The sequence below is a fragment of the Megachile rotundata genome, chromosome 11 (genome assembly GCF_050947335.1).
Source record: "Megachile rotundata isolate GNS110a chromosome 11, iyMegRotu1, whole genome shotgun sequence".
NCBI lineage: Eukaryota > Metazoa > Arthropoda > Insecta > Hymenoptera > Megachilidae > Megachile > Megachile rotundata.
Window position 1 is genome coordinate 9,342,955 of NC_134993.1, and position 25,858 is coordinate 9,368,812.

At 32.7% G+C, this 25,858-nt stretch overlaps 3 protein-coding genes across 6 annotated transcripts; 1 reads left to right on the forward strand and 2 right to left on the reverse strand.

Annotated features, from left to right (window-relative positions):
* Positions 1-136: 136 nt before the first annotated feature.
* On the reverse strand, positions 137-18,337 carry LOC100880600 (uncharacterized). The gene is made up of 15 exons (XM_076537237.1): positions 18,198-18,337; positions 17,104-17,221; positions 16,553-16,733; positions 15,820-15,934; positions 14,361-14,604; positions 14,130-14,288; positions 13,813-14,040; positions 13,507-13,659; positions 11,787-11,957; positions 10,518-10,698; positions 9,442-9,556; positions 8,557-8,800; positions 8,296-8,454; positions 1,372-1,599; positions 137-1,286 (listed from the first exon to the last, which is right to left on the reverse strand). The coding sequence occupies exons 2-15, from the start codon at positions 17,218-17,220 to the stop codon at positions 1,134-1,136; spliced, it is 2,448 nt and encodes an 815-aa protein (XP_076393352.1). The 5' UTR covers position 17,221; positions 18,198-18,337; the 3' UTR covers positions 137-1,133.
* rig (gem nuclear organelle associated protein rigor mortis) lies at positions 18,247-24,593 on the forward strand. Of its 4 annotated transcripts, none has more exons than XM_076537103.1 (16): positions 18,247-18,381; positions 18,891-19,220; positions 19,383-19,741; positions 19,816-20,139; positions 20,208-20,463; positions 20,529-20,757; positions 20,832-20,916; positions 20,974-21,343; positions 21,424-21,727; positions 21,806-22,051; positions 22,125-22,272; positions 22,346-22,603; positions 22,682-22,892; positions 22,975-23,181; positions 23,272-23,707; positions 23,784-24,593. In XM_076537103.1, the coding sequence occupies exons 2-16, from the start codon at positions 18,900-18,902 to the stop codon at positions 24,011-24,013; spliced, it is 3,984 nt and encodes a 1,327-aa protein (XP_076393218.1). In that variant the 5' UTR covers positions 18,247-18,381; positions 18,891-18,899; the 3' UTR covers positions 24,014-24,593. The 4 variants fall into 4 exon arrangements, with proteins under 4 accessions (XP_076393218.1, XP_076393217.1, XP_076393220.1 ...); XM_076537102.1 differs by lacking the exon at positions 18,247-18,381 and adding an exon at positions 18,438-18,511; XM_076537105.1 differs by lacking the exon at positions 18,247-18,381 and adding an exon at positions 18,533-18,734.
* On the reverse strand, positions 24,242-25,856 carry Nup37 (nuclear pore complex protein Nup37). The gene is made up of 4 exons (XM_076537110.1): positions 25,707-25,856; positions 25,229-25,426; positions 24,637-25,001; positions 24,242-24,561 (listed from the first exon to the last, which is right to left on the reverse strand). The coding sequence occupies exons 1-4, from the start codon at positions 25,854-25,856 to the stop codon at positions 24,312-24,314; spliced, it is 963 nt and encodes a 320-aa protein (XP_076393225.1). The 3' UTR covers positions 24,242-24,311.
* Positions 25,857-25,858: the final 2 nt, after the last annotated feature.

Sequence of the window (25,858 nt, forward strand, 5' to 3'; positions counted from 1 at the left end):
ACGAACAGCGTTGTTTTAATGAGACTTTTCACAAAGTAATCTAACGCAGTTGTTAGAAGTTTGTTGTTAGGTTAGTTTTGATCCACAACGAGTGTTATTTAGAGGGACTTAAGTACCTCCGCAAGGTTGCAACTCATTTAAACAAAGATTTAATAAATGTTTTATTTAATAAATTATATGTATCACAAATATATCTTATTATAATATTTCTTATATCCTAAAATCGCTTAATTACTGTTGTTTACTATAATATTATTGTAGCAAACAACTATTATACCGTTATTTGTTATATACAGGGTGTTACCTGTAACGCTACTCACGATTTTTCTCCCACTTGCAGCCACCTTACGAAAAAAAGTTTAGAATAAAATTTGCAGGGTATGAAGTGCACAATAGATATTAGTAAAGCAAATTTTGAAAACAGTTTGTTCTCTTGGCAAAGTCAAGGTCACCTTGGGTTTCTTAAATAGGAACATACATTTTTTTTTATTCATAGCTTTAGAGGACATCGAGACGAATTCGAAACATATATTATATTATATTTTTATTAACATATTACTCGATTTACAGAAGTGGAAAAATGTAAAGTACTTAGCTTTTGACTTTGGTAGGGTAACCATTATTTGGTTCCAAAGAGATCACTGAATGTAAACACGCGACTAGAATATAAGAAAAATACACTTTATTTAATTACATGTTCAAAATGTAACATATGCCGCCTTCCATCACATAATATTCCAGTCTTTTACTTCACATTTCCACTTCTGTAAATCGAGTAATATATTAATAAAAATATAATGTAATATATGTTTTGAATTCGTCTCAATGTCCTCTAAAGCTATGAATAAAAAAAAATGTATGTTCCTATTTAAAAAACCCAAGGTGACCTTGACTTTGCCAAGAGAACAAACTGTTTTCAAAATTTGCTTTACTAATATCTATTGTGCACTTCATACCCTGCAAATTTTATTCTAAACTTTTTTTCGTAAGGTGGCTGCAAGTGGGAGAAAAATCGTGAGTAGCGTTACAGGTAACACCCTGTATAATTACTGCTAACTTATCCTATCGCAGGTAGCAAAATACATATCGAAATTGCAGATGCACGTTAATATGTTACCAAAAATAAATGTTTATTATCGCACGGACTGCTCCAATTGTGCGAGTATTTTGTTGTATACTAATTTACGAGCATCAACGGCCCACAAGAAGTCTATGTGATTGAAACTGCTAAATGGCACTTTGTAAATGGTTGAGTTCGGTAATTCTTTGTGTAGCCTCTCCACATCCTGAAAAGTAAAGTAGAAGAAGTTTAGACATTTTTGTTCCGCTGAATTAGAATTATGTGAAAAGTTGTGTAGATTAAATGCTTACACTAGGAGTGGCCAACCAATCGTTCTCGCCATAAATCAGAGTAACTCGTGTTTCGATCTTCGACAAATCATATATAGGAGCCTCGTCGCAGTTATAAATCTCCAGATTTTTCTGCGCACCGTAATCGTATTGTCTAAACTGTCCTGACATAATTCCTTGAGCATAATGACGCACAGTCTTGTACGACGTACCAGCCGGTGTATGCTTCAGAATTGCAGGTAGCAGCGTCTGAAAACAGTTCAGTATTTGCATAAATAATCAATTGGCCAAACGAAATCAGTAATATATAATTAATTACAGGTCTCATCCACGCGTACAAGATTCTCTGTGTACTTACATAATTGAATTGCACTCTGTCGAAGCCGGTAGCAAAGAATATCGAATCAATACAGATTGTTTTCTTGAGAAATGTGCGAGTGCACAAGCGTCTTGTTATGCTCTTCAAGGGCGAATACGGAGGCAGAAATTCTCCTTCTCCCAACAGGTAATTCGCCACCTACGAGTTCAAATTAAAAAACTAGAATCGCAAAAATAAGGTGAATGCTAAGTACAAGTTTGAGAAAGAAATTGTTATTGAAGCAGATTGCGATTACTTTACCACAGACTCAGTTACGATGGGGGCGATGTAGCGTAAGGCGCTCTTCACACGTTGCATGTACGCTACCGGGGCTAAACTGTACACCTCTTCAAAATATTTTGCTGTTTCTGGTAGTTGAGTAGACATTACGTAGAAAGTTGTTGTACCCATCGAGTAGCCGACATACGCCTTCAAAGGCTTTTGCGTCAGGTTGACTACGTAAGAGATCATCGCAGGCAGGTCGTAGACGCCCGACTCGTGCCAGCTAAACAGACATTTGATCGTCAAACAGTGAACAGATAATCTCGTTATTGGTTAATTAATTATTAATTCTATAATTTCATTACTGAATCGAACACCGCAAAATTTCGCTACTTTACATGAACTGAGAGTATCTGTATACAGCCTGAGTCGTTATCTTGCTGTTCTTTGTTATATAGCCACGCGTTATATCGTTGCATGCCGTTCAGTCGCGCGATATGTAGTCACGTTTAATATGTACAACCACAAATTACGTCGTCGTACGGTATTTAGTCGTTATAGCGTTACACGTTATACCGTCACACGTATCGTCACGTGTTATACCGTCACGCGTTGTTTGAGCACACTTTGTATCGGCACGCGACATATATCCACGCGTTATACCGTCACACGTCATGTCGTCGCGTAAACCCACGCGTTACATCGTCAACTCGAATATCACCTACACGTGTAAATCATCGTATCGCGAATATTTAGCAAAAAATTCTATCGAGTCAAATCACTCATCTTAAATACTTTTTCGTACTTTCTATAATAAAATAAATTAAAATTGAACTGGTAATAAATCATTAAAAATTGAAAATATTTGTTAAAAGATCAATAATTTGTACGTGAAACCGTAATAAAAATAATTTTTTAAATACCTAAAGTCCCAAAATGACACGTTCGAGGAGGGTGTAGAAACGTGAGCCTTTGAATAAGCGTTCCCTCGAAAATTGCCAAGCCATACGTCATAACCACGGTCCACTAACAGGTAAGCTAAAATTGTAAACACAAAGAATTTTAAATTAACATTTATTAATTAGATCACATTTTTTATGTGCTTCAAAGAACATTGTTATTGATAATACGTTGAATAACACAATAAGTGAGTCTGTTAAATAAATATGTAAAGAATCATTTTCATTAATTATATTCAGAAGATAATATAACGTAGATCATGACATTATTGTCGTAATATCGAAAGAGATCTTTTTATAACAAAGAAAATAAGTGATGCAATAAGAAAGTGGCAAAATATTTGTTATCCTAAATGTTCAAGAAAACATGTTGTAACATTTTTTCCGGAAACATGCGTATAGTTGATTAAGAAGAATAGGAATGAACGTTGTTTGTATGCTCTTACAGTATCGTCGTTAAATTACAACACTCCAATTTTGTTTTTTTTTACAGTCGTAAATGTTTTCAAAGATATATTGCACCATATTATGCTCAGTGTTTTGATTAATGCGTATCTTGTATTTTTGTTGCTTTTTAGAATTTCTACTTCCACTGTCAACATTAGAAGCTTGAAAATTGGGAAATTTGCTAATTCAAGTTTATAAACCTGATCCCAAAAAACGAAAACAGGAGCATTGTGTAATAAAACAGAACTTCTAACACGTCACTCAATAAGTCCTCGGTATGACACATATATAGTGACACTGGTGACAGACCCACGTTATTTTCGAATAATACTAACCTCCAAACTGTACGTATCAAAATTTCATGGTATTCTGACCAATAGTTTAGAAGTTACAGTCATTTTAGTACCCCTAGTTTTGTAATTTTGAAGACAATGGATAGAAAGGAATTTCGTGTGTTGATTAAACACTGTTTTTTAATCGGAAAAAATACTGTTGAAGCCAAAAAGTGACTTCATAAGTATTATAGGGACTCTGCACCAGGGAAATCAACTATCATTGACTGGTATGCTGAATTTAAACGCGATCATACAAGCACCGATGATGCTGAACGCTCTGGTTGCACAAAATCAGCAGTCGTTCCGGAAAACATAAAAAATGTCCACAAAATAGTTTTAAAGGGCCGTAAACTTAAGTTGTGTGAGATAGCTGATGCCTTGAAGATATCAGAAGGTAGTGTCTTCACAATTTTGCATGAAAATTTGGGCATGTGCAAATTGCTTTCAAAGTGGGTGCCGCGTTTGCTGTTTCACGAAGGCAATGCGCCGTGTCACAAGTCGATGAACACGATGGTTCAATTAAATGAATTACGTTTTGAATTGTTTCCCCACACACCGTACTCCCCAGATTTGGACCCCAGTGACTACTGGCACTTTGCAGATATGGAAAAAATGCTCCAGGAAAAGAAATTTGGCTCAAATGAAGAAGTGATTGCGGAAACTGAAGCTTATTTTGGGGGCAAAGACAAATCGTTTAATATAAACGGAATTGAAAAGTTAGAGGAGCGTTGGAAACAATGAATCACACTGGAAGGAATGTATATTGATGATTAAAGTGGAATTTCTAAAAAAAAAATTGTTTTTCATAGTTAAACCGGAGACTTATTGAGTGACGTGTTATACATGATTTTAATTGAACAGCCACATGCCATACAACTTATTAATTCTACATGTAATAAAACAATTTCCTCTTGAATCTCTTCCGAAACGCAGAAATATTTGTACCTATACACGGAACAAAAATTCTAACTGAAGAAACTGGTATGTGCAATAAACAAAAAAGTTTGTTCAACTTCGTTAATTTACTTCGTTGTTGAATCAATGAATGTTATCGGGTAAATGCAAATGTTTTTTGATAAACCTCAAGTGACGCGATTGACGTTAATTCAACTAATTGATTTTTTAATTTGCGTATTCTCGTACCGATAGCTTTGTCCTTTCCAAGTATAACCCAGTCGGCTGAGCTGCCTAGAAGACCGTGTTGTAAAAATATCGCTGGTGCTCCAGGCTTTCCCCGAATTCGGTGCATTGTTAATATGTAGCCATCTTTTGTTTCCGTAACGTGAGCTTCCACAGGGTAGCCCTCCTTCCTTATCAGTTGCATCTGTAAAAGAGACACTTAATTGTTAACCATTAATCTCAACATCCCATTCCTAATTCTATTGTTATTTAAATGTACCAATTATTCTGTCAAATTATTACTGTTATATTAAAAATTTTAAATAATAACATTGTTATATTTCTTGAAATTATTTTATGTCTGCAGATATGTTTAAGCGACCAAAGCGAAAAAGATAACCGAAACGCATCATTGCTAATACATTTCAATTTATATCAAACAATAACTTGGAGAAAACATAATAATAGCAATGGAGAAAACAATTCTCTTAATGAGAAAGTGATAACAGATCATATTTCCTACGTAACGCAAGTCAAATAATTTGTGATAACTTTCGATAAAACCACAAAATCTACGCGCAAACAAGTTCATCAGAATTGAGAACTATTGTCGTCATCGCGTTGACGCATGTCTTGTTTTCGATACAAAAATGCAGTACATTGTCGTTTTTCACTTTGTTAGTAATTTAATAGTATTTGAGTCTTTCTAACACTAATAATTTGTATCATACTGTTCACGATAGTGGGCAGAATAATTTAGAGTAAAAAGAACTGAATAACTATTATGATAAATCCGCGAAACATCTTTGAACTTAGTTAGTAATGTACAATTCTTGTTAAAACCTGACTTTTTACAAAATCCATAACCATTAATCAAAATGATTTACATTTTCTTATTCAGCACAAATTAGAATTGTTTATTGTAAATTACAAAATCGAAAGCATTAGCGATACGTCATATAATTTTGTAGCTGTACGAATATTACAGTTGCTAAATTTCATAGTTGTCACAAATGTTAATTTTCTCTAAGATATTCGACAAAATACAGCTTCTTCTCTATATGAAAGTAAACAATTCTGAAGAAATGTGTTACAAAGTCATTACATTAAAGTACAATTCGTAGTAAAAATTAAGATGGTGAGTCGCGGTGTACGACTGGAAGCAACGAATATTTCTAACACTCTATTTTATAGACATCACCCTTAAAAACGAACTTCAAAATCAAGAACTCTATTACAAAATTGAGATGCATCAATTAATACAAAATATGTAATTCAACCTACTGTGTTCAGATCAACATTCGCGTCAGACTTCCCAAAATTAAACAGCGCATGAGAACAGGACGAAATCGCCGGAAAAAGCAGGCACACCAACAGAAAACTAACAACGGCAGTCTTCATTTTGAATCTGGTATGCACAGAAATTAAATAAAATACTATGAACAATGACAAATGTTGTACGTTATTAGTAACGCACGTGGGCACTGCTACTGAATTCGCTTGGTGCAGATTTGACATTCGTAACTGAAGTCTGCCTTATATAGTAGTAATTTTATCATTATCAACCCGATATGATATTACAAAAAGCAACATAAGAGTACCATTCACGCGGAAACCACGGATTTTCCTTGTAAACACAGTATGGGTAGTCCTCAGCCAACTGAGAGAAGCTGAACCCACATCACTGTCATAGGGAATATTCTAAGTAAATTCCATGGAAACGTTCCGTCATACTTTCTGCCTACGCCTCTGTTTTGAACGACCACCATTTGAGGAAAGACGCAAGCACAATTCACAGGTCCAAGGTTATCAGAAATTTCTTCTTATTGATCTACGTAATAACAATTCATACGCTTCTCACAATTATCGTTCTTCCCATTCACGCAAGTGTTTTACTTCGCAATCATCCTAACTTCACGGAAACCAATGCTTCACCCTGAAACATCGATAATAGACCCGTCAAAATATTTTGTTGTATCCTAAATGATGTAACTGTTAATGTTGTTTACTTGTGCGTATAACGTAATACAAAACCCGTACGTGAAGTTAAAACCTTGACCTATCTTTGAGGGCCTCTGTATGTCACCGGTGTTTTTGCACAGTCATTAAATCGATACCGATTCTGGGATGTTTGATAGTGGAAATTCTTGTGGAATACCTTGAAGACAATCACACCTTTGGCAAACGTTTTATGGGTCTCTAACAGAGAACTCGTTCAGCAACGAAATAACTGTATCGGTGAGGACGCAGCTCGATGTTGCAAAATTGCTTGATTATTCGATACATCGGCGTAATATGTATTTAGCGGCGTAGAATAGAAATTTATCTGAAATTTCCACCAAGTAGGCCATGGCTTTGTGGGCCGATTATGACATCAATACATTTTACGTAACACAGGTGGACGACAAATACCTAAGTTGGGTTTATATTCAGCATGCACCACCGAATCGATACGTCGATCAGATTGTTCGGCTCCGAAGTCATTTGCGCGTCCGAAATATTCTGTAGAATGAATAGAAAAAGGTGAGGAGGCTGAAAGTTTTCGTTGCTCAGAGAAACATCCACGTTTGAAATGGGTAGCGAAGTAATTTAACGCAGTTAAAAGTTTGTTGTTAGGTTAATTTTGATGCAGAACAAGTGTTGCTTAGGAGTCAGGACTAGGTGCCTCTGCAAAGTTGCAACTCATTTAGACAAAGCTTTAATAAATTTTTTCTTTAATAAATTATATATATCACAAATATATCTTACTACAATATTTCTTACATCCTAAAATCGCTTAATTACTGTTGTTTACTATAATATTATTATAGCAAACAACTGTTGTACTGTTATTTACTTTATATAATTATTGATAATTTGTCCTATCGCAGGTTGCAAAATACATATCGAAATTGCAGATGCACGTCAATTTGTTCCTAAACTTAAATGTTTATTATCGCACGGACTGCTCCAATTGTGCGAGTATTTTATCGTATACTAATTCACGAGCATCAACGGCCCACAAGAAGTCTATGTGATTGAAACTGCTAAATGGCACTTTGTAAATGGTTGAGTTCGGTAATTCTTTGTGTAGCCTCTCCACATCCTGAAAAGTAAAGTAGACGAAGTTTAGACATTTTTGTTCCGCTGAATTAGAATTATGTGAAAAGTTGTGTAGATTAAATGCTTACACTAGGAGTGGCCAACCAATCGTTCTCGCCATAAATCAGAGTAACTGGTGTTTCGATCTTCGACAAATTATATATAGGTGCCACGTCGCAGTTATAAACCTCCAGATTTTTCTGCGCACCGTAATCGTATTGTCTAAAGTATCCTGACATAATTTCTTGAGCATAATGACGCACAGTCTTGTACGACGTACCAGCTGGTGTATGCTTCAGAATTGTAGGTAGCAGCGTCTGTAAAGAGTTGAGTATTTACATAAATAATCAATTAACCAAATGAAATCAGTAATATATTAAATTACAGGTCTCATCCACGCGTACAAGACTCTTTGTGTACTTACATAATTGAATTGCGCTCTGTCGAAACCGGTGGCAAAGAATATCGTATCAGCACAGATTCTTTTCTTGAGAAAATTGCGAGTGCACCAACGTCGTGTTATGCTCTTCAAGAGCGAATACGAAGGCAGAAATTCTCCTTCCCCCAACAGATAATTCGCCACCTACGAGTTTAAATTAAAAAATTAGAATCGCAAAAATAAGGTGAATGCTAAGTACAAGTTTGAGAAAGAAATTGTTATTGAAGAAGATTACGATTACTTTACCACAGATTCAGTTACGATGGGGGCCATGTAGCGTAAGGCGGTCTTCACATGTTGCATGTACGCTACCGGGGCTAAACTGTACACCTCTTCAAAATATTTTGCTGTTTCTGGTAGTTGAGTAGACATTACGTAGAAAGTCGTTGTACCCATCGAGTAGCCGATATACGCCTTCAAAGGCTTTTGCGTCAGGTTGACTACATACGAGATCATCGCAGGCAGGTCGTAGACGCCCGACTCGTGCCAGCTAAACAGACATTTGATCGTCAAACAGTGAACAGATAATCTCGTTATTGGTTAATTAATTATTAATTCTATAATTTCATTACTGAATCGAACACCGCAAAATTTCGCTACTTTACTTGAACTGAGAGTATCTGTATACAGCCTGAGTCGTTATCTTGCTGTTCTTTGTTATATAGCCCCTCGTTATATCGTTACATGTCGTTCAGTCGCGCGATATGTAGTCACGTTTGATATGTACAACCACAAATTACGTCGTCGTACGGTATTTTGTTGTTATAGCTTTACACGTTATACCGTCACACGTATCGTCACGTGTTATACCGTCACGCGTTGCTTGAGCACACTTTGTATCGGCACGCAACATATTTCCACGCGTTATACCGTCACACGTCATGTCGTCGCGTAAACCCACGGGTTACATCGTCAACTCGAATATCACCTACGCGTGTAAATCATCGTATCGCGAATATTTAGCAAAAAATTCTACCGAGTCAAATCACTCATCTTAAATACGTTTCGTATATTCTGTAATAAAATAAATAAAAATTGAACTAGTAGTAAATCATGAGAAATTGCAAATATTTGTTAAAAGATCAATAATTTGTACGTGAAATATCGTAATAAAAATAATTATTGATATACCTAAAGTCCCAAAATGATCCGTTCGAGGTGGGTATAGAAACATGAGCCCTTGAATAAACGTTCCCTCGGAAATTGCCAAGCCATACATCATAGCCACGGTCAGCTAGCAGGTAAGCTAAAATTATAAACACAAAAAATTTTCAATAAATATTTATTAATTGGATCACATTTTTTATGTGATTCAAAGAACATTGTTATTGATAATATGTTGAATAACTCAATAACTGAATCTCATAAATAAATACGTCAAGAATCAGTTTCATTAACTATATTCAGAAGATAATCTAATGTAGAAACATAACATCATTGTCTTAATATCAAAACAGATTTTTTTATAATAAAGAAAATAAGTGATGCAATAAGAAAGTGGCAAAATATTTGTTATCCTAAATGTTCAAGAAAACATGTTGTAATATTTTTTCCGGAAACGTGCGTATAGTTGATTAAGAAGAATAGGAATGAACGTTGTTTGTATGCTCTTGCAGTATCGTCGTTAAATTACAATACTCCAATTTTGTTTTTTTTACAGTCGCAAAAGTTTTTAGAGATATATTGCACTATGTTGTGGTCAGTGTTTTGATTAACGAATATCTTAAATTTTTGTTGCTCTTTAGAATTTCTACTTCCACTGTCAACATTAGAAGCTTGAAAATTGGGAAATTTGCTAATTCAAGTTTATAAACCTGATCCCAAAAAACGAAAACAGGAGCACTGTGTAATAAAACAGAACTTCTATACATGATTTTAATTGAACAGCCACATGCCATACAACTTATTGATTCTACATGTAATAAAACAATTTCTTCTTGAATCTCCAATCTTTGAAATAATTCTTGAGCTTAGCATCGTTTCTTCCGAAACGCAGAAATATTTGTACCTATACACGGAACAAAAATTCTAACTAAAGAAACTGGTATGCGCAATAAACGAAAAAGTTTGTTCAACTTCGTTAATTTTACTTCGTTGTTGAATCACTAAATGTTATCATGTAAATGCAAATGTTTTTTGATAATCCTCGAGTGACGCGATTGACGTTAATTCAACTTTTTGGTTTTTTAATTTGCATATTTCCGTACCAAGAGCTTTGTCCTTTCCAAGTATAATCCAGTCGGCTGAACTGCCTAGAAGACCGTGTTGTAAAAATATTGCTGGTGCTCCAGGCTTTCCCGGGATTCGATGCATTGTCAATATGTAGCCATCTTTTGTTTCCGTAACGTGAGCTTCCACGGGGTAGCCCTCCTTCCTTATCAGTTGCATCTGTAAAAGAGACACTTAATTATTAACCATTAATCTCAACATCCCATTCCTAATTCTATTGTTATTTAAATGTACCAATTATTCTGTCAAATTATTGCTGTTATATTACAAGTTTTAAATAATAACATTGTTATATTTCTTGAAATTATTTTATGTCTGCAGATATGTTTAAGCGACCAAAGCGAAAAAGATAACCGAAACGCATCATTGCTAATACATTTCAATTTATATCAAACGATAACTTGGAGAAAACATAATCATAGCAATGGAGAAAACATTTCTCTTAATGAGAAAGTGATAACAGATCATATTTTGGACGTAACGCAAGTCCAATAATTTGTAATAACTTTCGATAAAACCACAAAATGTACGCGCAAACAAGTTCATCAGAATTGAACGACAACTATGTATTGTCGTCATCGCGTTGACGCATGTCTTGTTTTCGATATAAAAATGCAATACATTGTCGTTTTTCACTTTGTTAGTAATTTAATAGTATTTGAGCCTTTCTAACACTAATAATTTGTATCATTCTGTTCACGATGGTGGGCAGAATGATTTAGAGTAAAAAAAAACTGAATAACTATTATGATAAATCCGCGAAACATCTTTGAACTTAGTTAGTAATGTACAATTCTTGTTAAAACCTGACTTTTTACAAAATCCATAACCATTAATCAAAATGATTTACATTTTCTTATTCAGCACAAATTAGAATTGTTTATTGTACATTACAAAATCGAAAGCATTAACGATACGTCATATAATTTTGTAGCTGTACGAATATGACAGTTGCTAAATTTCATAGTTGTCACAAATGTTCATTTTCTCTAAGATATTCGACAAAATACAGCTTTTTCTCTATATGAAAGTAAACAATTCTGAAGAAATGTGTTACAAAGTCATTACATTAAAGTACAATTCGTAGTAAAAATTAAGATGGTGAGTCGCGGTGTACGACTGGAAGCAACGAATATTTCTAACACTCTATTTTATAGACATCACCCTTAAAAACGAGCTTCAAAATCAAGAACTCTATTACAAAATTGAGATGCATCAATTAATACAAAATATGTAATTCAACTCACTGTGTTCAGATCAACATTCGCGTCAGAATTCTCAAAATTAAACAGCACATGAGAACAGCACGAAATCGCCGGAAAAAGCAACCATATCAACAGAAAACTAACAACGGCAGTCTTCATTTTGAATTTGGCACGCACAGAAATTAAATAAAATACTATTAACAATAACAAATGTTACACGTTATTACAAACGCACGTGGGCACTACTCCTGAATTCGCTTGGTGCAGATATGACATTCGTAACTGAAGTCTGCCTTATATAGTAGTAACTTTATCATTATCAACCCGATATGATATTACAAAAAGCAACATAAGAGTACCATTCACGCGGAAATCACGGAATTTCTTTGAAAACATAATATGGGAAGTCCTCGGCCAACTGAGACAAACTGGACGCACATCTCCGTGATAGGGAATATTCCAAGTAAATTCCATGAATACGTTCCATCATACTTTCTGTCTACGCCTCTGTTTTGAACGGCCACCATTTGAGGAAAGACGCGAGTATAATTCCCAGGTTCAAGGTTATCAGAAATTTCTTCTTATTGATCTAGGTAATAACAATTCAATCATACGCTTCTCACAATTATCGTTTTTCCCATTCATGAAAGTGTTCCACTTCGGAATCATCCTAACTTCACGGAAACCAATGCTTCACCCTGAAACAACGATAACAGACCCGTCAAAATATTTTGTTGTGTTCTAAATGATGTAATTGATAATGGTGTTTACTTGTGCGTATAACGTAATCCAAAACCCGTACGTGAAGTTAAAACCTTGACCTATCTTCGAGGGCCTCTTTATGTCACCGGTGTTTTTGCACAGTCATTAAATGGATACCGATTCTGGGATGTTTGATAGTGGAAATTCTTGTAGGGTACCTTGAAGACAATCACACCTTTGGCAAACGTTTTATGGGTCTCTAACAGAGAACTCGTTCAGCAACGAAATAACTGTATCGATGAGGACGCAGCTCGATGTTGCAAAATTGCTTGATTATTCGATACATCGGCGTAATATGTATTTAGCGGCGTAGAATAGAAATTTGTCTGAAATTTCCACCAAGTAGGCCATGGCTTTGTGGGCCGATTATGACATCAATACATTTTACGTAACACCGGTGGACGACAAATACCTAAGTTGGGTTTATATTCAGCATGCACCACCGAATCGATACTTCGATCAGATTATTCGGCTCCGAAGTCATTTGCGCGTTCGAAATATTCTGTAGAATGAATAGAAAAAGGTGAGGTGGCTGAAAGTTTTTGTTGCTCAGAGAAACGTCCGCATTTCAAATGGGAAGCGAAGTAATCTAACGCAGTTATTAGAAATTTCCTGTTTAGTTAAGTTGATATATCTAAAACGAGTCTTATTTGGAAGGATTTAGGGCCAGGTGTCTCTACAGACTTGTTTAAGATGAACGAACAACGTTGTCTTTGGCATATGTTTAATAAAGTTATAAACATCACAATAGTACAGGCCTGTCCTGTAAGCGCTTAAACTACAACCTTAATTTATCAAAATGGCGCAGTTCATGTAGCAATCACAGTACGTTACGATAGCATCATTGAAGTACAATTAGTGAGCATGTTTTAAACTTCTACTTTTAAAGTTACTAAAATTACGTAAAAATTTGATCAGTGCGCTTTAATAGATAGTTCGCTTTCTACTTTCAAGTATTAAGTATTTCTAATGGCAAGCTTATTTAGTATAAACATATCTATAACACAGTCTCGTTCAACATAGTGAGTAACTTATCGTAGACTAGTTTGGGAGCATTTTTGGCCCATATGAAATCTATGTGATTAAATTTCTGAAATGGCACTTTGTATATGGTTGGAGTAATTGGTAACTCAGCATTTAATCTCATCACATCCTGAAAAAAAATATGAAATAAGTTTAGGTCAACAGAAGTCCTAACATCTAAGTTCATTGAACTAAAAATTAAACTAAAACTAGATGAACTAAAATGATCTAGGTGAATTGAAATGAACTAGATGAACTGAAATTAACCAGATAAAATACTTACAATAGGACTAGACAACCAGTCGTTTTCCGCGCAAAATAACACAATTGGCGTCGTAATCTTCGACAAATCATACTTAGGAGGCACGGTACTGTTATAAATCTGTAGATTCTTCTCTTTACCATAATCGAATTGTCTAAAATATCCTGACTGTATTTCTTGTGCATAATGAACCAAGGTCTTAGATGATGTACCAGCTGGTGTATGGTTCAGGATCACAGGCAGCAGCGTCTGTAAACAGTTCGGTATTTGCATGAGCAATTAAAAATTGTATCAGATATTGATCTTAGACACGTGTACAGATCTCTCCGTGTACTCACGTAATTAAATTGCGCTTGGTCGAATCCGACGATAACAAATATCGAATTAGCACAAATTTTTTCTTCCAGAAAATCGACGTAACACATATATTTTGCTAAAAACTTTAGGACCGCGTTCTGCGGTAGGAATTCTCCTTCTCCGAATAGATAGAGCATTAGCTGAAAATTCCAATGAGGAAATCAGAAGTAGGGAATGAAGTTCTGTCGGGTAAGTTCATTTGATTAATTTACCTTAATATTGTTTGCAAACGGAGCCAAATACCGTAAAGGGCTCTGTACGTGTTTCATGAATCCTACCGGGGCAAGACTGTACATCGATTGCACAAGTCTTGCTATTTGCGGTCGTTCGCTAGACATTACGTAGAAACACGTTGTGCCCATCGAGAAGCCGATATACGCTCTCAGAAAGCACTGCTTCACCTTTACTATGTAAGTAATCATCGCAGGCAAGTCGTAGATGCCTGACTCGTGCCAGCTGTACAGACATTTAATCGTTAGATAGTTACGCGTGCAAGAATTAATTAGTTACCAATTAAGCCAACATGAAAGTTAACTAAGGTTGATATCACTTTTGCTGGGCTCAAACTTGTTATTAGTGAAGAACGTAAGATCAGAATCGGTTGCCGCGAGGTTCAAATTGTCCCAGTTTTCGCGGAATGTTATTCGTGATGAACCGCAATTTTATCGACTGCGTCCGATAGCTTCATTAAAGGAAATTTGTACAGAATTGCAGTGGAACGATGAAAGGAAAGGCTAATGAACTCTGAAAATTATAATGCGTAATGTATGACATCGTTCGAATTGAATGTTACTTATTAATTAAATCTAACGCGTTTTCTCTTAAAAATTAATTAAAAAACATTATATGTATAAATTGCTTTCATTTTTTGCTTATGTTTTATACAAAAATATAAATTTAGCAATATAGATACATTGATATTTGCTGATATAGATGTCTAGGAATATTGAGAACAGTTATATTTTGTACCTAGGGATATTTCTAGCGCGTAGACATTTGGAATCTACAGATATTTAAAATTTGATAAAACTATAGGGCTAGCGATATATAAAATCCAAGAATGTTTGCAATCTTTGGTATCCAGATATTTTGCATCTAGTAATATTTTTCATCTAGGGATATTTTGAGCGTGTTTGAGATCTAGGGATATTCTTCATCTAGTAATATTTCATGTCTAGAGATATTTTGAACATGTACGTGTTTGTGATCTAGGGATATTTTGCGTCTAGTAATATTTTGCATCTAGGGACATTTTGAGCGCGTACATGTTTGAGATCTAGGGATATTCTTCATCTGGTAATATTTTATGTCTACGGATATTTTGAGCATATACGTATTTGTGATCTGGAAATATTTTGCGTCTAGGGATATTTAGGGATATTTAAGAAATATAGGGATATTTAAATTCTAAATAAATTTAATTCAATAATATTTTGTATCCAGTGATATTTTCAATGTATAGATATTTTTAATCTAGGGATATTTTAAATTTAATGATATTGTATAAGTCTAGGGATAAGTCTAAGCCTAAATCTAGGGATAATTGCGGTCTACGGACGATTAGAATCTAGGAATATGAAAAGCGGTTATATTTGGGCTCTAGAGATGTTTCTAATTTAGGGATATTTGAAATTTTGGGGTACTAGAGTAAAAATAATTTCTAAAAAATACCTGAACTCCCAAAATTGTAAATCCGAGATAGACAAAGAAACGTGAGCCCTCGAATAAGTGTTGCCACGAAAATTTCCAAACCACACATCGTAGCCACGGTCAGCTAACAGATAAGCTGCAATCGCAAACATTAAACAAATTTAATTAACGTTAATTAACTGTGTGATTTTTGTAATTTAGTTTAGTTTAAGAAGATAAAGATTTATGCGTAGAATTGATTTAAAAGTCATGTAAAATATTTCACCAATTTTTAATCGTTATAATGAATCTTTTAAACAAATATACGTAGACGATAATTAGTTACACCAACCGCTAATTAGATTTTAATTTTCACACACATGTTAATTAACCATCTGTTTTCTTTTTTGTCGTACGTCCGAGTATATCCTGTTAACGCGTTCGCTATCAACATCGCATATATATTGTTACGCTTTCGATTTAAAACGAATTGCTTTATTTATAAAATCTAACTCTGCTACTTAATTTTAAAAATAATATATGAATCACTTTAGAGAGAAATAAAATTATATTATTGTACTTTGTATACTATGTAACAAAGGAAGTGATTCATAATGAATTTCAAATTTACTGCCTTTAGCAAACTTATTAAAGTTTTAGGAAAAAAATATATGTTTATACTGATTGGTTTGAATTTGGTAATTAAAGTTGCAGTTCTGATCAATATAAGAATTATAGATGATTTTTCTTTATTTCATTTTGTATATTTTCGTACCAAGCGCTTTTTCTTTTCCAAGTATAACCCAATCGGCAGAGCTACCCAATACACCGTGCTGTAAAAGGATTGCTGGTGATCCAGGCTTCCCCGGAATCCGATGCATTGTTAATATATAACCATCTTCCGTTAAAACAACATGGGCTTCCGCTGGATAACCCTCCTTCCTTATCATTTGCAGCTACATCAAAAAGAATACCAATTTCCAATCGTTAATATCAATATTTAATCGAACCTCGACATTTCGTAACTTTACCAATTAAAAAAAATGATAATAGCACTGTCACATCTGTCAAATTATTTTATATTCATAAATCGTTAAAAGTATTTTTTAAGATAAATATTTGTCTTATGTAAAAAATTCGAACGCGTTAATTTAACATATTTAATTTTTAATTAACAATATCAATTGTCATTATAAATGCAGTACTCAAAACGTACATAAATAATAAATTCTTTTTTTTTCAAACGTATTACACATACTGTATCTAAAGCCGTGTTCGAAAGTCGAGTTATATCGATTAGTATCGAAACATGAAAATCCTACTTACCGTGTTGAGTTCATCATTTGGATCAGGCTTCTGATAAAACTTAAACCAATTGAGACTAAATGAAATCACAGGCGAAAACATCCACAACGATAAAAAAATGACGATGAAATTCTTCATTCTGGATTTGATACAAAGTAAACAAAATATTATTCAATGAAAACAATAACAAATCTTGTGTAAATTCGTGACAGATATCGAGTATCATATGTAGTAACACTGTTGTTCAAACTTTACTGTGCTGAGATGAAATATATATGCAATTATGAGCTGTCTCACGCCACATCAATTTTATCACTATGAACGAGTGCGATATGATGTATCGCGATCGTGAATATGTATATACATGACTCATATAATATGCATCACCATCCTTCAGGCAATTATTTATACATTTTTTGATAAATACGGAAGTTGTACGAACTTGATAAATACGTGGTTACAAATGTCAATAAACAACTTTCATGTATCCATCCTGATTGTATCGCTTTTATTATATATTTCAGCAGCAGTTTACAGTCTTCAAAAAGTGACATCTGTGAGATAGCATTAATAATATATTCTAAATTCATTTGCATAAATTGTATATATATTTTAGTGCAATTGTAGGACAAGAGACTTCCCATCACTTGTTTTTGATTTTGAGGGATCTAATATGTAAACTTGAAAATTGACAAATTCCTAAAATCCTACATTCCTAAATTTTCAAACTTTTGAACTGTCGATTCCTACAACCACACATTTTCAAACTACTGCATTCTCAAATTTTGAAGCTACTAAGTCTCCAAATTTCCTATTTTCTACATTCACGTTTTATGTAATTTCTAGTCCTCAAAGTTCTGAGTACGAAAGTTAGAAATACATTTATAAGTTATACATACAATTAAATTACATGACTTTAATATGACAAACAAAAGTAGTATGTACAAATATTTTTTATTCCTACGATTTTCGCGCCATATTTTACACTCTACGCAACGTTCAAAAATGATATCGCATTTGATGTAATTTAATCAATAAATTTCACAGAACATCATGTAAAATTCAAATTAATTATTTTACGTGAAAATATATAGTAGTTTTAACCAAACACTCACTCTAAATATTGTTGTCAATTGTAAAATATCAAATTCCTACTTGTTTGCAAAACAAGTTCACAAGTGGGGTTATGTTTATTAGAAGAACACTATCTTTTTTAAACACTTTTCGTTTTCAGAAACTAATATTCGTTTGCTCAAAATAAAATAAATATTATCTCTAATTTAACACAACGAACGCGAGGTAATTATTTTGATTCAAATAAATTGGATATTCATTTCTTTACTGTTAAACGTTTGAATATGAAATGAACACACACTATTACGGAAGACGCAATACACATCATTCCAACCGCCAATGACAGAATATATATGTCTGTTTTTTTTCTTTTTTAATGACTATAGTAATAACAAGCCTAATTTTAAAAGATTTTAAAAGGCTTATTTCATAGAATATCGTACAAAGTGTACATTTTAAAATAAGTTTGATAGCATATTTGTCACGTGTATGATACCGCTAAACTGTCAATTTTTTAGTCGCAAGTTTTGATTAATAAAAAGCATAGAAAATAATAATAAATATATTGTACGTAAATTGTACGTGATAATTAATGTATAGAGTATAAAGTATAGCAAAAACACTTTTAATTTGTGTAAAAATTTGGTATCAATATTAAACAACTGATTGATAACCTCAGAAGACTGAATCATATGATCTTATATTACTTTTAAATAACTTTGACATCATTTCAGCACACAGATATGAATGAAACAACTTTGCCTCCTTCACCAAATTGGTACCTAAGTAATATTTTTGCTTGTTCCTTTAATGGTACTGTTGCATGGGGTGCCAGAAATGTAATTGTTGTTGTTAAACCAACAACGACAGGACAGGAAAGTAACAATACGTTACAGTATTCTATTATTAAACATGCTCACAAAACAAAAGTGACTTGTGTTGCTTTCACTCCTCGTTTTGGAGAAGTAAATTCTAATTTCATAGCATCTACAGGAGATGACAATACAATTAAAATATGGAATTCAGAAACATCAAATATAGCAAATACTTATATTTTAAAATCTGTAAGTATATAGATCCTGCTATATAGGATAAAGACCATGCTGCTTTTAAACATTTGTTTTTTCTTTTCTCAGTTCTTTAATGCAACATGCTCTTTCATTGACAAAACAAAAAAATTATTCTTTAAGTATTTAGTTTACTCTAATTTATTTGAAATGTTTTAGGAAGTACAAGCAATAGGTATAGATTGGTCATACAAAGACCCATTTGTTATATATTCAGCAAGTTCTGATGGTTGCGTATTGTCATGGAATAGTCGCTTTGATACAGTTTCTGTAATTTCTTTAGGAAAGGTAGCACCTACGTGCCTATCTTCTTGTCCTCATGATCAGTATCTTGTGGCTGTAGGATCTAAAAGTGGTTTAGTTTATATTGTTAATTTCCAAGGCAAAGGGACAATAGTTTACAAACTAAGAGGACATGATACAGAAGTAGTTAGTCTATCATGGTGCCCTTTAGAAAATAATGTTATAAGTGGAAATATGAATAAAGATTTACTGTTGGCTTCAGGAGGAAGGGATAGGTAATTTAAACAGTTGTAATTAAATATTAGTTACAATTACAATTTTGATATAATTATAAAAATCATACATGTAGATCAGTTTTTATCTGGAGAGCTGGTGGAGATGGACGTTATGAAATGACAATTTCATTGCCTGCAACACCTCTTGATTTGCATCATCATAGAACTAAATCAACTTCATCTGGAAGTAATTGGACTGTGGTTCATTGGATGGAACCTAAACTACTACTTACAAATTCACATTGGGGTGAATTAATATCATGGGATTTATCAACCATATCAAAACACAAACCTATTTCCAAGTTGATTCACGCATGTCATGGCACAGGATTATTTTGTATTTCACATGTGCCAATTATTCAGGAGAATCTAGTAGAAAACTGGAGAATGAAACAGAGGTTTTTATCAATAATAAGTATGTAAATTATGTGAAGTCATAAATGCAAGTACTTCTTTTGAGTTACAGGTTTACAATCTGGACTGTGGGACAGGATCGCAGAGTTGTTTGTTGTAACATAAACGAAAATAATGTTGAAATAGTACATGATATTTTCACGCAAAGTGGCTACGTTTACTGCATCGCTGCATGTCCATTAGATACGTCACGCGTTGCGTTTGGAGTTGGGGATGCAATGTTAAGAGTATGGAATTTATCTGAAGCACATAATACAACTTTTGACATAACCGTTTTCTGGCAGAAAATTAAAGGAAAAATTCGTACAGTAAGAAAAAGTAAATATAACGTATTAAATGTTATTAGAATATAATAATGTTATATAATCCTTAGATATCATGGCATCCTGAAAAAGAAAATTTGTTAGCGTATGCAACTGAAGAAGGTCGAATTGGAATGTTTAATACAAATACCAACAAACCACCTACTTTGTACAGACAATATCATAGAAATATAGTATATACTATTGGTTGGGGACCAAACCCAGATAACAAACAGTATGTTTTATATTCTTGTGCAGAAGGAGAACTTGTGTATTATGATGCAGAAAAGCCAAATCAAGGTATTATTTCGCACATATATATTAATTAACAGTCGTGTTATATTGTATTTACAAATTATAACACCGTTTGTTAGAACCTAAATCTGTATTGAAAAAGGAATGTACTGAATTTTCTTGGAAACCAGATTTGTCTTGTTTGGCAGTAGGATTTGAGAATGGGTATGTTTTAAAATATGTTACGCCGAATTTATTCAAATAATAGCTATTATTTTTCAGATTAATTTCTTTTTGTGATAACAAATTTAAAACGTTTGGCACTGCAAAATTTTCTTCAAAAATGTTACATTGTTTAGTGTGGCATCCTGAAAGTACTACAACAGATTTGACATTTTCACCGCTGAAAAATTATTTGGCTGCTGCTTTTGAATCGCGTACAATAGTTATCTTTGATTTGACTAATTTAATGGATCACTTTACAAAATTACAAGATCCCACAAATAACAATGAGAAAGAAAATAGTGATATTTATGAAGTGAATGAAGTTGTAGCTACATTAACTGGGCACATTCACAATGTTGTTTGTTTGGCATGGAGTCCATACATTAGTGGTCATTTAATATCAGGCAGTTATGATGGAATTGCACAGGTATTAAATTATATGAAGCAATAATATAAGTGTCTCAATAAATATTAAAAGTATGTCCATTTAGAAAATATTACTTTTAGGTATGGAATGTTGAAACACAGGAATTAATAGCTACTTATACAGGACACAGTGGACCAGTGCTATGCTGTATGTGGAGTCCTCTAAATTCTAATTTTATCATAACAGGATCTGCAGATTTTACAGTACGCATATGGAAAGTCGATAGTAATGTACCACAAGAACTAACGCATCAAAAAGCGTCAAAGAAAAGCGAAAAGAAACAAATCAAAGCAAATAAAGTTACAGATACTTCAGTTAAAAATAATATAACAAATTTAACTAACACGCCATTAGAATGTTCGGATGTTTCTCAAACTACACAAAGTATATCTCTATTCATAAGTACAATTTTAAAATATAATTTCCGTAGTATGAATACTTATTATCACTTGTTACTTTTAGAATCAAAGACCGTACCGGTAAAAGAAGCAAAGAAAAAGAAATCTGAACGAACGACATATTTTACGAAAAACATAAATATAACGAATAATAAAACGCTTGTGCTTGATACGCTTTTGAATGTTGTAAAAACTATAAAAAGTGAGGAGAATCCAAGTATCGAAGGAAGTCTGAAAGATGATTCCTGTTATATAATACCATTATTATTTTCAAAGCATGACGATTTTGTACAATTTTTAACTAATGAGAGTAAGTTATTAATTAATATGATATTGTTAAATTGATTACTATATCTATTACATTATTTTTTGTGAATGCACAGAACATGACCATACCGAAAAAGGCAAATATGATCTAGTCACGCAAATGGATATGTGGTCTGATAATCTTAAGCAAAATTTAGAAGAAGCTGCTAAAGAAAAACGTCTCAGTGACTTTCACGTTTCACTTTCAGCTAGTCTTTCAATGAAGTATGTACTTATTCCTTCACTACAAAAAATAAAGACAAGGTCATTAGAAAATTAACTTATTAATACATTGTAGAACTTGGAGGGAAATGTGCGAATTATATGCGTATCAATTAGTAACTCAAGGCAATCCTCATAAAGCAGTATCGTATTTACTTTGTATACATAAAACGTATAAAGCTATTGAAGTATTTCAGGATGCAAATTTATACAAAGAAGCGTATGCTCTTGCAAGATGTAAACTTGAACCAGATGATCCAATTTTAACAAATGTGTTGCAGAACTGGGCAAAATACAATGTTAATGTAGGTCAGTTCGAAGAAGCAGCTTTCATGTAAGTAAAAATTATGAAAATCATAAAAAAAAATAATAAAATTAGATACTGAAAATAATTTTAAAATTTTCCTGTTAGTTATGCCAAATTAGGAGACTTTTCTGAAGTAACAAAATATCTTACACGACGTAAAGATCCAGCTACGTTAATAACTGCAGCTGAAATTGCACTTGTATGCAATGATGATACATTAAGCAAGTCTATCGCGAAACAGGCATTAATCATAGCTTTGGAAAATTCAGAATATGATGCAGCTCGGAATATAATTTCAAAATTTCCATATCTCAAGGTATATTTCTCATATATATTTCATATTTTTCTCTACGTTTATTTCAAACATTTAATACCTCTTAAACCTTGAATACGTTTAGTATGAGGAAGTGCATTTAATAACTCTTGAAAAGCTTGAACAAATAATTAAGGAAGATTTGAATTTTGATATGGTTCAAACATGGATAGATGGAAATTCAAACTATGGATTATTACAAAGTTTAGAAAATATTTGCGGAGATTGTAGTTGTTATTATACCGACTTATGCCAAAACCGTCCCCTTACTACTTTGACAAGTGAACAAATGGTAATGGTCTAAAATAATGTTTCTTTCAAACAACTAGTTTTCTGATGATTAGAAAATAATGAATCATTATTTAACAATTTCTAATTTCAGTTGTGGTTGACAGTTAGTCATGAATTCGCACTTGCAATAAGTTCTACTGAAAAGAAACAAAAATTAAAACATATTGTTACTGGATTACATACCGTTACACAGTATGAAACATTGAATCGGAAAACTTGTGAAAATCAGTATACTTTCTTAATTAAAATTGTTATTAAGTTAGATATTAAAAATTTAATGGAAGAAGAAAGTATTTATGCAAAAACTGATTATCCTGTATCTACTAGTTTGCGAGCTTATTTATGTTATGCTGTTTTAAATTGGCTTGTATACAATTTAGAAAACGAAGTTCCTAGCGATAAAGCACAACCTTATATTAATTTGATAGAAAACTTACTTGATGATGCATTAAATAAACAAACGATGAAGCACTGGACAATGAAAAGTGAAATTAATAAACTAGAAAATCAAATAACTTCAATTTTAGGTGAGTTACATGTAAAAATTTCCATATATTATTTATATACAAAGCTTTCATATATTATTATTTATATATTTACTAGATAAAGCGTCAGATGAAGATAAAGATAATCAAGACACTAAATCTCTGATAGAAGAATTAAGTACACTGAAAATCGAAAAAGATCAAGTTTTAAATGATTTAGTTTATGTACCAAATCCCGTTATGACTTACAGTAAAGCAAATGAATTATGCAGCAAGTTAGTAGATGAAGCTATTAAAAATCAATTTTTTGAAATTCTTTCTATGTTATGGAAAAATGCTAGCTTATAAGTGAAATATTAAATAGTCATTACGTTTACAATAAAATTGTTATTTTTTTTATGTTTTTACAAATTTCAAATTTATTTTTTACCAGAATAAACTACTGATTAAAATATACATACTTCCAATATAAAATTTATATACTTTGTAACATTGTATTCTACTTAGAGATCTGATTTACAGTATGTTAATATCAATAAATTAAGGGGACATGATTTGTATTTATAAAAGTCTATGTTTATTAAAAAATATTTTTTATTCAAGTAAAAATAATGATATCCTTAATGCAGATGTATTATGATTGATTTTAATTCAATATTTTCCAAAAACGAATTTCCGTATCGCTTGTTGCACAAACATATGGCAGCTTATAATGCCAACTTATTCCACCTATTAGTTTCACTTGCCCACAAAGTATTTCTTGTTCAGTTTTTATATTTGTAACTTTTAATAAATTATCTGGTTTGCCTATAGTTGCTGCAAAATATTCATAAGTAGGTGAAAATTTGACTATTAATCCTCCTTCAATATGTAAAGGTTTTGATTCTAAAGGTGGACTGAAAATAAAAATACTTTTATTAAACCGAAATTGAATAATTATTTATCAATTAATTGTTTATCATTTACACTACCTTGGTTTAGACATATCCCACAGAACCAACTTTCCAGCTACCACAGCTGCTACTTTTAATAAATTAGATCCCCAGTCAATTGACATTAAAGGAACAATATCTGTATCTAAAGACATAATTGCTTGTTGACTTCTTATATCATACATATGAATTAAACCCTTCTTTTCTCCTACAAGAAACTTGCCAGACTTTTCTGGATGGAAACACACACTCATTCCAGGAGATGTCAGATAAAACGTAGCAATACATTTTTCATCTTCTTTTACTGCCCAAAGCTTACATGTGTGATCATCAGACACAGAAGCTAATATTTCACCTTCGGTTTCATAACAAATTGAATTTATATAATCCTTATGTCCATCCATCTTCAATTAAAAAAAAATTGTTGTAAGTAATTATTTTGAAAATTTTTAACATTTTCATAATCTAAGTCAAAAATGTACTTCTCACTTATATACCCATAAAAATGTTATGTATTTAGATCATAAGGATTATAATTTATACATGGGTTAAAGTACATATGGGTAAGAAGTATGCTAATCTATGTATAGATCAAAGGACTTCAAGCATGTTAAATCAATGATTTTCTTACCTCGCACAAAGTATCATAATTCATATCACTGCTATATAATCTTATTTTAAAATCTGCCGCAGCAACACAGAACATTAAAACTTTTGGTACTACACTCAAGGAGGTTTCAGGACTCCAAGCAATAGCATGTGGTCTGCTGTCATGTCGAAATGTTCTTAAATGACTGTAAGCAATGTCTTCTACAGCCTCATCTTCATCCTTAGCATAAATGAGTAATCTATTTTTACAATTTTGTTTATTGTGTCATTAATTCATATTGATTCTAAATTTTTACCAAACTAAAGTTACATAAAAAATATGTACGTTTATGTTTTTTTGGGTGCTATAAAAATGACTATATTACAGTATTTCATTTTTATTTTTTCCTATACAAACAGTTTTCAAAAGTTCAATTTACAAAGTGCAATTTAATTGTATTACATGAAGTTTGTGGAGTTCAGTGCACATGTATACAAACATGAGAATTAAAATACTTTACCTGAAATTTAACAGTACCGATAACTATTTCTTCAGCTAGAGCGACGCAAATTAAATGTTGAGACCATTCGTATGGTGATAATTCAACACAATATATTTGCTTCGAAAAATGTAACTGAAATGTGGGTGGTACAGTCAGAGCTTCGTCCATTG

Excerpts from the sequence above, each read along its gene's own strand:
- rig (XM_076537103.1), top strand. The coding sequence starts at position 18,900 with ATGAATGAAACAACTTTGCCTCCTTCACCAAATTGGTACCTAAGTAAT. Across the intron at positions 22,273-22,345 it reads TCAGCTAGTCTTTCAATGAA|AACTTGGAGGGAAATGTGCG; the intron begins GTATGTACTTAT and ends AATACATTGTAG. Across the intron at positions 22,893-22,974 it reads CAAAATTTCCATATCTCAAG|TATGAGGAAGTGCATTTAAT; the intron begins GTATATTTCTCA and ends GAATACGTTTAG.
- Nup37 (XM_076537110.1), bottom strand. The coding sequence starts at position 25,856 with ATGGACGAAGCTCTGACTGTACCACCCACATTTCAGTTACATTTTTCG. Across the intron at positions 25,427-25,706 it reads TCGGTACTGTTAAATTTCAG|GATGAAGATGAGGCTGTAGA; the intron begins GTAAAGTATTTT and ends ATTTATGCTAAG. Across the intron at positions 24,562-24,636 it reads TGGGATATGTCTAAACCAAG|TCCACCTTTAGAATCAAAAC; the intron begins GTAGTGTAAATG and ends TTTTATTTTCAG.
- LOC100880600 (XM_076537237.1), bottom strand. The coding sequence starts at position 17,220 with ATGAAGAATTTCATCGTCATTTTTTTATCGTTGTGGATGTTTTCGCCT. Across the intron at positions 9,557-10,517 it reads TGGAAAGGACAAAGCTCTTG|CTTACCTGCTAGCTGACCGT; the intron begins GTACGGAAATAT and ends TTATAATTTTAG. Across the intron at positions 1,287-1,371 it reads ATTGGTTGGCCACTCCTAGT|GATGTGGAGAGGCTACACAA; the intron begins GTAAGCATTTAA and ends TTTACTTTTCAG.